The sequence below is a fragment of the Camellia sinensis genome, chromosome 3, assembly GCF_055761805.1.
Source record: "Camellia sinensis isolate YWXY chromosome 3, ASM5576180v1, whole genome shotgun sequence".
Classification (NCBI taxonomy): domain Eukaryota; kingdom Viridiplantae; phylum Streptophyta; class Magnoliopsida; order Ericales; family Theaceae; genus Camellia; species Camellia sinensis.
This window is the reverse complement of record NC_138963.1, coordinates 65516469-65527757: the sequence shown is the minus strand read 5'-3', so window position 1 is coordinate 65527757 and position 11289 is coordinate 65516469. Positions and strand designations below refer to the sequence as shown.

Here is an 11289-nt window from a genome sequence, read left to right as displayed (position 1 = left end):
AAAGTCAAAAAAATCTCAACCACGTGATTTTGAGAGGTCAGGGTTGAGTCCACTGATCCATCCACTCCGGTAAGCGTGTACATCAACTCATGTGCACCCATGCTACTTGGAATAACTTCGTTGTGTTGTGTGTTTCGCCATAGGTTGGATGACCAGTCAACTTAACTCGGTATTTTTTAAATTTAAGAGAAAAAAATTATTTAGCCTCCGTTTAGGAAGTATGTTGATTTTTTGATTTTTTAATTTTTTTAGCTATTTTAATTTGGGTTAAAAAGTTTGATTTGGGAAGGACTTTTTGACTTTTTGATTTTTTTGACTTTTTTTGTGAGAGAAGAATGTAATGATTATGGGTTGGATGTGATATTTTGTTTTTTGTGACTAAAATAACCTATTTTGTAAAATAGCCAAAAAAAGCCTCGTTTAGCTCTTGCCAAACGGAGCCTTAGTTTATAGGGTTGAACTTAGTTGAAATAGTTATTTTAAAAATTATATTTGTTATTTTTTTAAAGATAAATATGATTTAAATATATAATTATTGGTATTCAATATTTTGACTTTTTATATTAGTATTATATTCAAATGATACTAAAAAAATGACTGGCTCATAATATCAAGAGTGACTCATAATAAAATCCATTAAATCTAATTTTTCTTTTAAATTGAATGACCAACTTAAAAAAATTCAAATATCACATCAACTTAATCACAAGGTTGACAGGCATGAAAGTGCCTCATCCAATGATAAATTGTCTAACACATGAACTAGTAACTTGGGAAGACCCTTTGGAATTTTAATTACCAATACAGGTTTATTTAAATACACTCTACAAACGGCCCATGAAATTAAAAAAAATAATAATAAAAAGAAAAGAAAATCCAAAATACATAAGATTGGGCTGGTTTTGTTCAATCCCGAGCAGCCCATTTTGACTGCCCAAACGAATTTATTAGGTCTCACTGCATTGCTCTGCTCTGATCCCTTTTCTTTTCCACTCCTCTGCGGCAAAAAACCTTTGTAAAATGTGGGATTGTCTATGGAATTCATTGTCAACACTTGGGAAGATCACGAGGAGGTGGTAAGAGAGTCTCATTGGGGCCTTCGCCATTGTCCACGACAAATGCCATTTTAAGCCCCCATGTTGTGTGCACTTCCAAATGACAATGCATGAACCAAACGCCTACAACCACAAAAGAAAGTATCATACCACTATTGGATTTTGACTCTATAGAAATAAAAAAAATGTAAAAGAAATGAAAAGATGAAAAGGGACATTACCCAGTGTTGGGTTCCAAGACAGATGCTAGGAGGGTAGTTAGGATTGTATATAAAAAATTCATATAAAATGCAGTGCTTCATCAGAATAAATGTCATTTTGCTAGCACTGCATTATGTGACATTTTGTGAAAAAATTTGTCCATGTACTTACTAAATTTGTTGAGGGGTTGAAATACTTGAAGGTTTACCTGGATTATCTGCCTTGAATCGGATAGCAGTCCATCCTCCAGACGGAACTCCAACCGTGTTCCTTTCGACGGGGTCAACAAGATTAAAATTCATTGGATCTGTCTTTTGATTGAAGTTTCCTAGTCCCCTTCCAACAACAAAGAAATTGAAACCATGTAGATGAATTGGATGGTTTTCAGGGGCTATCATTCCAGTGTCTTGCAACACTAGTTGTACAGTAGAGTTGTAAGCAAGTCTATATAGCCTCGTCCCTTTCATGGTCCTCAAGTTTGTTGGTTGTGTGCCTGTATAATTATACGCTATGATAGGATTTCCAGGGAAATCATCAGTGAAAACATTGCTTATTTTGAAGAAATGTGCTTGAAGGAGAGAGATTTTTGGCATTACAAAAGTGACATTGTTGATATCCCCCACCAATCGACTACCATTAACACAAGTAGAACAAGGATTGACACCGAGGCCAATGGTGAAAAGTAAATTATGGTCAACGGTTAATGGGACTTTGGCTGGAAATTGATTTGAGTTTAGGCTTCGAAGGGAGTTTGTAAAGGTAGTTGCAACTGGGGTGGCGTTTTTAGGAGGCGGGGTGGTGAGTCTGGTGGTGGTGGTGGAGAGGGTACCAGAGTAATCTAATGTGGCGGTTGCAGTCATGTTATCAACTGGGACGGGTGAGTCCATGAAAGGTGAGGCTGCAACCATGTACCTACCGGTTCCAAGGTCAGCGGTTAAAAGGGCATTTGTGGTCTGGCCAGGGGCTATGAGAATGGTATCACTTTCGAATGGTTTGACATAAGTGGCATCAACCTCTACAACTGTGAGTTGATGGCCAGCAATCTTGAAAAATAGCTCTTCATTGAGTGCAGCATTGATGATTCTCAACAAGTATGTCTTGCCTGGTTCTACTGGTAAATTGAACCCTCCTAAGCATCATAAAAAAAAAATGAAATTTTAATGTAGAAGAAAAAAAGCAAATATCTAGGACAGATAAGAATTGTTTTAGATTTATGTCAATCACGCATTCATTGTTGATGTATGCCTCAATTTTCAACAACAAACTACATTTTTGTGATTCTATTTCCGTATTGTCCTAAGGCTCTAGTTTGTTTTCGATTTTTTCTGCTATCTTATCCCAATTTACATTCAATCATTAAATCATGTGAAAATTTTGAGACACATGCATTTTGAAATGTGATTCAATAATTGAGAGTGCATTAGTACAATAGACAAAATAAGAATAAAGAATTCTTAGTCATAATAATTGAAGTTGTTAGTTTTTACCCTGTGATAAGCAATTTGAGATGGGTCCTGGATGGCCATTGATGGTGTGAGCATCTGAAACATTGGGGGCTAGGCCTGATTTTGTGGCTTCGTTGATCACAGCTTCAACATCTGATTTCCACCATTCACCTACGTATAATTTAATCCATTATTAAAACATCCATAAAAAAAAAAAGAAGAGACTTTTAAGGCACAATTTATGAATATATATTAACTTCTCCATCTACTAAGAAGAGAACAACTATCCAATTTTTAGGAAGTCTGCTTTCGGTTGTCTAAGACACCCGTCATTAATAGTCTCCAACAATTATGGTTAGTCAACTCAATAAAAATAGGGCTTAGGACCCTACTTGGTCAGGTCCCACCTTCTCAAAAAGGAAGAAAGATATGACATTTAACTCCGCTCCGACTAAGTTCCCAATCATGATTGGTTGGGATTATTAATGATTTGAATAATCGTGAACCATCAAATATTTTCTCTTTATGAGGTACTCATAGAAATGATACAAACTTCAAATATAATTATGATAAAAAATATTCAATAATTTGATATTATTATAAAATATTCATGTGGTGTTACCGATCGATAAAGTCATGGAGATAGATAGATGGGATTGACATAATCCCCACCTAGCTGACCAAGGTAAGTCAAATTTGTTCAACAATTGTTTTTTTATCCAATCTGTAGGATACAAGTCATTCATCTTAAAAATTGTTTGTGGTGTACTAAATGATCTAAACATGAATTATTATATGAGGAAGAGAGTAGAGTTTGGCAATTATTACCCAAGACAACAACCACTTCCCTATTTGGGGTTGGGAAAGGGTAAGGGACACCAAGCTTGGGCAAGATGACAATGGCACCATAGACTGTTGCTCTGAGCCAGAGGATGTGTGCATGCCATAGGAGAGTCCCCCTCTGCCCAGTGATGGTGAAGTTGTACACAAAGCTTTGCCCTGGCTGGATTGGGCACTGTGTTATGTATGCCGGCCCATCGGCCCAACCAGTCCTCAATTGTCTTATTCCATGCCTAGTCATCATATAAAATAAATAAATCATTCAAGGACATAACAAAATAACCCCCTAGATTATACTATTATGTATTAAAACTTAATATTTAATAATTCTATTATATTTGTATAACACTACCTACTCTTTTATAACGTAAAGTAAAAAGGCTTAAAACTCTTAAAATATTACTTTCAAATTAGAAGTTTACTTCTATTGATGTTGACGACCAGTAGCTAATCTATTTAGAAATCAACTGATTAAGTCCCAATTTTTATCCTGTTAATGTAGGTAAATTTAAAGTGCTGTTTTAAGAATTTTTAACATTGCTCTAGTGCAGGTCTTCAAAATATCATGTGTCAATGAAAAATAGAGTTCAACTTTTCTACAGTTGGAAGAGAAGATTGGATCATGTCGTTGGGGTCATATAGGCCCATAATGGGACTGACTTCAATGATTTAGTCTTTTCATTTTTTAAGTCTCTATATATATAGATTATCTATTTTAAAAATCAAACCGATCTAATAATTGTAGCTATTCAAATTTATCACATTTATTTTTTAAAAAATGAATGGTAAGTATGATACCAAAAATAGGTGGATTTTTTTGTAAAGACAAATGTAATGAACTTATCAATTAATTTGAAAGGGACCAAGTCATTAAAATAAGGAAAATGATATACAAGTTCATTTTTTAGACCGAGTGATATGTCAAAAAAATGATTGATTGATAATTAGAGAATATTTAATTATCAATAAATCATATTCTTCACACATCACTAAGTTTAAAAAATGAGTTTAATTTTTGAACTTAAAATAACAATACTCTTAAAATAAGTCCCATTATAAATCACAAGATAAACAACACGGTTTAATCAGAAATGAACCAAGTCATTAAAATAAGTCCTATTATAAATCATGAGACAAATAACACGGTCTAACGTTCAATCCCGATTAAAGACAGACGAACCCTACTTATTTTTATAATATTGTACTCACCAGTGAATGCTAATGTTGTGCTTAACGTGGTTGACGACCTTAACAAGGACTGTGTCGTCCTCCCTTGCGTACACTGTCGGACCAGGGAAACGCCCATTAACGGTCACAATGGGTTTGGTTGAACATAACCTCGTCGTATTCCTCATCACCACCTGCGTACATTAGCCACCATCATAAACTAACTCATCATAACATTTTTTATTTTTTATTTTTCTAATTTTGGTTTGTTATTATAATAATACTATGAGATATTTGATAATAATCTCTTGGGGTACCTTTAGTGTCAAGTAAGATATATCTTTTATCCACGAAAACTAAACTCAGGCGATTTCAAATTATGAAAAATGATGTAGCGTCCGAAGTGTAGACTTAGGATGTTTTGAGAAGTTAGTAAAAAGTTAATTTTTGACTTTTTACCAAGTTTTTTAATTTTTTGAAAAGTGATTTAGAAAGTTGGTAGAAAACTGGCTTTTTACTTTTTAGTTTAATATTTATTTATGGTGTCAAATCAAATTAAAATGACCAAAATACCCTTGCCAAACTTTGGAATTCTACACAATTTGTTGACCTAGAGGGTATTTACGTAATTAGCCAGCCTAGCTTTTTTATCACTTGCCAAATGCAACAATTGCCCAAAAAGCTGAGCCAGCTTTTTCTGAAGCAACAAAAACGCAAGGGTTTTTGTCTCTTCCCAAAACGTAATACTCATAAGATTTGAGAATCTTGCTATGCCATTTTGTGGAGGCTGGTCTCGTATTTTTTTAATAATTTGAATCGTTCATATTTTAAAATTTATTAAGTTGATCATTCATATAAAAAATTAAGTTAATTAGATATCTACAGCCTTATACTAAGAGCACATTTGTTTTGTTTTGTTTTTGTTTTTGTTTTTTTTTTTTTTTTTCTGTCTTCTTCTTAAATTAGCGGTTAACATAATTTAAATAATTTTTTAAAAATAAAGCATAGGGTTACAAATATCTGATTAATTTGCTTTTTTGCATGAATAATATTCTCAACAAATTTTACAAAATATATAGTTTAGATTATTGAAAGAGATTCGGGATAAACCTCAACAAGAGAACACAACAGGCTGTTGTACTTTGAAGGCACAACAACACCCCCTACGTCCCATAGCCATCTATGTTAGTCGAATTTAGATAAACTTTTGAAGAGCACAACATTGCTCTTAAATATATTTTCCAAACTCAAATAATTTTAAAATTATTTTTCAAAACTCAAATTATTTTGTGAAATATTATTTTAAAGATACATTAAAAAAAAAAAAACATTTATAATAAATTATTTGAAGTTGTACATTAAAGTCGTGCCTTTAGCACATGAATTCAATGAAAAACTTGGGTTAAGTAAATATATTTGAATAAGCTTTATCTCAAGGAAATAAGTTTAAAAGCTACACATGTGCCTTTTGGTTTCAAATAAAAAATAAAAAATAAAAAATAAAAAAAATCTCATCCTTTCCTGCTTCAAGAATGTTGGCTATGTTTTTTAAAATTTATTTTTATCTCAAACTCTAAATTTTGAACATGCGAGACATTTTAAAAGGCAAATGATTGCAAACAGACCATAGAATTGTAGCACCAATATATAATTATTTGTACTAAGAATTAGTTTATAAGCCTCTTTTAACATTATCTGCCCACATCAATATGTTACATTGTACATTATTGTTGCTGGAAAAAGACTCCTAAGGGGGGTTTTGAAATTCTTTTTTTCAATAGTAGTTTTTGACTTTTTTTTAATAGTATTTTTAGAATGTAAAAACGTTGCTAACAAGTTTTTTTTTTTTTTGGGGAGTAAATAAGAAAGTTGAGTTGGTTCTTAGCATTTTTAATTGATAAGCCAAAAAAATAAAAAAACAGAAAGCAAAACGTAAATTTTTTAGCTTATTCCAAACAGGTTTAAAAATGTAAACTAATTGAGTTATTTTTTGACTTGAAAACTTAATGAATTTCAAAATAATTTTAGGTTTGACTTATTTATTTTTTGAGTTAATCTTAAATGAGCTTTAATCGAATTGATAACGAGTTGAGTTTGGATAATTTAGTTTTTTTATAATACAAATAAAATTTATCAGGTCGAGTGATAAATTATTCAAATTTATGATCTTTAAAATGTGTTCATGCCAATCTCAAATAGATTTTTAATTATTAAAGATAAATTAAGTTTAAATATCTAATTCATTTTAAAGTCTTAAAAGGTGTCTTTATTCTTTTAAATATAAGGAAAATTAAACAAATGTGGTTATATATTTTCGTGGTTGTAATAGCACTGCGTTTATAATTGTATATTTAAATTATAAATAATTTAATAATAAAAATAACAAATGCAAATGCAAATGCAAATGCAAATGACATTTTAAAGCAAATAAAAGTGTCATTTGTGAAAAAGAAAAAAGTTGCGTCACGTAGCTTGGCCCAAAAAAGTTAAAATGACATTTTTGTCATCAAATTATTTGGAAAAGTAGTTAAAAATTATATGGAAAATTATAGTTATACCTTCCATATTATTTAAAGGGAAAAATTAGGGATCATGAATTTTTTTTCATGAAAATGATCATGAAAAATTTATTATCCTTAGATTACCTTGATTAGTGTGTGGTGCTTAATTCAAGGGTTACAAAACTTTCATGATTATTTTCATAAAATGTTTTTTATGATACCTAGTATTGCTGTTATTTAAATGAGCCGCATAGGTAAAAGTGGTTATTTTCTAAATTGTGTGAGGATATTTTGGTCATTTGATTATGATGTGACAGTATAAACAAATATTAAGTAAAAAAAATCAAAAAATATCTTTTTATCAACTTCCCAAATGACTTTCTGAAAAAAAAATCAAAAAACTTGATTAAAAGCCAAAAAATAATTTTTAACTATCTTCCTAATAAAAAAAAAAAAAAAAAAACTACTGACGCAGTCAAGTCAGTCAATTGTATGCTTTCGTATAGGTAAAGATAAACTGTGCCTGATTAATTAGATACGACTTGAAAGCCAATGAGAAAATAAAGTTCAGAACTCACGTAATTGAATTGAATTGACAGAGAGTGAACAAATTTTATAAGGAAAATGTTAAAGACAGTCATTAGAGTTGTTATTAATCTTGATATGTGTATTAAATATGTATTGATATTTGTGAAAAATATATTTAAGTTTGTAAAAGTGTTAAAAAATATATTAAAATTATAAATATTTTGTTTTATTTATTTCTTATTGACAGTTTTAATAAATAATTTTTTTAATTGATTATATAAAATGAACGATTTACATCACCGAAGTAAATCTAAGTTAATCCAATATTAAGTCAATTTTACTGCGATGTTGAGATTTTTAATTTAAACAAATGCGAACTCCACTTTATAATGCTTGATTTTGTTCTCATTAGATAAATAACAAAAGCTATAAACAAATTGCAGTTGCAAAATAGATTATGAACTAAACGGAGAAATGTCATATGTTATTGGTTTTTTTTTTTTTAAATTTTTTTTATCATCATTTTATTACGGCTTATATAGATATTCATAATTGATTCTTTTACTTTAAGATAATTATCAAGTATTTAATAAAAATAAATAATATATTACATATAATTTGATAATATGAAAAAGAGAAAAAAGAAGAAGTAAACTGTAGATGGACGTCCGGTCCAAAGATGCCATGTTTTGAAGGTGTTTCTCCAGTTTGGGAAAAAGAAAGTAAATTATACTTTGTATTTTTACATTTCGTATCAAATCCTATTTTGGTCTCATTTTTTAAATTGTAACAGTCAATTTTTTTTTCACATTTGTAACATGATTCTTCTATTAGTTTAGTGTTAAATTGATTAATAAAAATAATTTTTGGGCCCTCCTCTTGTGTCTACCTTCTTTTCTCCCTTCCACCTCCTTCCTCTGTACCCTACCTCGATAGACACCTTGTGAGAAAGGCGTGGTGGTGGTGGGTTATGAAAATAAAAGCTAGCTTTTTGGGAAGATGGTTAAATACAGTGGAGAAATAGAGATGAAAAAATAAAAAACATTTTTACTACAAAAGGGTTTTATGTGAGGATCAAATGACAATTTTCATTGATGAGTTTTAAAAGTAAAACTAACAAAAATGTTATGTAACTTTACAAAAAATTTAAGAGGTTGACTATTATAATAGAAAAGTGAGAGACCAAAGTAGAATGCAAGATTTTTGATAAACAAAAAAAAAAAAAAAAAAAAAAAAAGGCAATGCAAAGGACTCCAAAAAAAATTATCAAAAATTTTACACAATATTTATATGGGTGAGAGATTCACATTATATGGGACTCACATGCCTATATGAGTAATTTTTTTTGTAATTTGTTTTTTGAATCTCTAGTATTTTTGGAACAAAACTGAGTGGAAATGGGCTTAGGTCAAGAAACAGACAAGTGTAAGGTTGTCTAGCGTAAGTTTTTTTTGATTATTTTAGTCATAAAAAGACAAAATAGGTTAAAAAGACAAAATAGGTTAAAATTATTATGTCTAGCGTAAGTTTTTTTTGATTATTTTAGTCATAAAAAGACAAAATAGGTTAAAAAGTTAATAAGACAAAATGTTCCAAATCATAATAATTTTATTTTTTTCTGACAAAAGTCATAAAAGTCAAAAAATCTATCCTAAACGAGACTTTTTAACCTCATGTTAAAATAGCTAAAAAATTAAAAAATTAACCCACATCCCAAACAAAGGGTAAGTGACTCTTCTTACCATATAATGTTCGTTAACAAAAACTTACGTACTTACGTTAAAAACCAAAAATAAAAACAAAAACCAAAAAATGAAGAAAACAAAACACAATGAAAAGCACTCATAATTTTTTTTTTTTTTAAAAAAAAAAAAAAACACTTACATTGAACTTATAATGACGAACCCTGCACTCCACCAATGCCGGAAATAGACAAGCCACCATGACCAAAACCTTAATCCATGCCATCATCTCTCTCTCTCTCTCTCTCTCTCTCTCTCTCTCTCTCTCTCAAATTAAATCTCTTTCTTTGTACTTGTTTGGTACTTGTTCTTGTGATCATGAACCCAACACAAACCTTATAAATAGATGGTCTCTGCTGCAATGTCGTTGTAGTTCGTTAGGTGGATGGTAAGGATCTAATCTACAATTATGGATAAAACTAGAAAAAGGCATTTATTTTATTTTATTTATTTATTTATTTATTGATTTCTTATGTATTACACAAAGTGGTTATCTATCAACTTAGATACTTTTGGAAGCTAAGTTATAAATAAATAATAAATATAAAAAGAAGTAAAGGTCTTGGTACGATACCACTTTTTAAACGTGACTAAGGTCGTTTGGTCAGTAGGTCCAACAATAGTTCTTTAATTACAACAAATCCTAGCCTCATATATCTAAGTTCATGAAGTGAAACAGAGCCAACTAATCTTTGCTTTTGCTTTATTTTATTTGGTTTTTTTTTTAATGAAAAATAAGAACTATTTTGGACTTTGAGTGCAGATTGGTTATAACGGAAAGCACCTAATTAATACCCTTATAGCACAGTTGGTAAACAAATCCAAAGTTCGAAAATGAGAATTTTTTGGTTTTTTCTTTTTAAGAGATTTGAAGGAGAAGCTAGCTATGCCTCACTGGTCCAATCTTCAACGTGAACAATCCTAAGAACATCCACAATGAAGTAGTTAAAAGTATGTATTAAAATGTGTTATATGACAAAAAATAATAAAAATAAAATCAAAAAATATGTATTAAGAATTTGTTAATTTTAAGTGCGAATGATGATGCCATGAATGTATTAAGAATATATAAATATACATAAATAATAGATAAAATAATAAATAATACAAAAAGTACAGTGGGCGCACCCCACAATACACTCAGGTCATGTTTGATTCACAACACTAATAGTGAGGTATTAATAATCCTATTAAATTAGTGTGGTATTAGTTATCCCACCCCTACCCCATTATTAATAATCCTACAAATTTGTTGGATTAATTATCCATTGGATTAATAATCCTAAATCAAAATGTCAAAACAAACATAGGATGATTGGGCCCACAGATTAATAATCCCAATCCTATGCTTTAATCCTTCCAATCAAACATGCCCTCAGTTCTCCTCTCTCTCGCTCTCTCCGTCTCCTTCCTTTGTTAAGTGGCTAGCCACATTGAGGTCATGTTTGTTTTAAGGATTATTGAAAAGGGAGAGTGGAGTATGAGTGAGGTGGGATACACTGATGCCATGTTTAATTAGGAACTGAGTGGGGGATTAGTATTTCTCTTGGAGTAGTAATCCTACACTAGGGGGGGGGGAGTTGGAAATACATGGAATTGAAATGCAATCTCATGGGATTAATGGATAAAAGATTATTTTACCTTTTAGTCTGCATGACTACAATAATGGAAGAAGGGTACTTATAGAATTTCTTAGGTTTAATCCCAATCAATTAATACCATCACACCACTACACAAACAAATACAATTTATCCTACATTTCCAATTTAATACCGTCACATTACTATCTCCTTATTCAATCTTACCGTAC

At 30.5% G+C, this 11289-nt stretch overlaps 1 protein-coding gene across 1 annotated transcript; it reads right to left on the bottom strand.

Moving 5' to 3' along the window:
• Positions 1-646: 646 nt before the first annotated feature.
• On the bottom strand, positions 647-9793 carry LOC114323771 (laccase-4). The gene is made up of 6 exons (XM_028271445.2): positions 9622-9793; positions 4751-4902; positions 3530-3774; positions 2744-2872; positions 1465-2385; positions 647-1178 (listed from the first exon to the last, which is right to left on the bottom strand). Exons 1-6 carry the CDS (start codon positions 9706-9708, stop codon positions 1048-1050), a joined length of 1665 nt encoding a protein of 554 aa, XP_028127246.2. The 5' UTR covers positions 9709-9793; the 3' UTR covers positions 647-1047.
• Positions 9794-11289: the final 1496 nt, after the last annotated feature.

What these genes read in the sequence shown, in the direction of transcription:
- LOC114323771 (XM_028271445.2), bottom strand. Translation starts at nt 9,708, where the DNA reads ATGATGGCATGGATTAAGGTTTTGGTCATGGTGGCTTGTCTATTTCCG. An exon ending in TTCGTCATTATAAGTTCAAT is followed by an intron (nt 4,903 to 9,621) that starts GTAAGTGTTTTT and finishes TAATGTACGCAG; the next exon opens with GTGGTGATGAGGAATACGAC. An exon ending in ATTCAAGGCAGATAATCCAG is followed by an intron (nt 1,179 to 1,464) that starts GTAAACCTTCAA and finishes TTGTGGTTGTAG; the next exon opens with GCGTTTGGTTCATGCATTGT.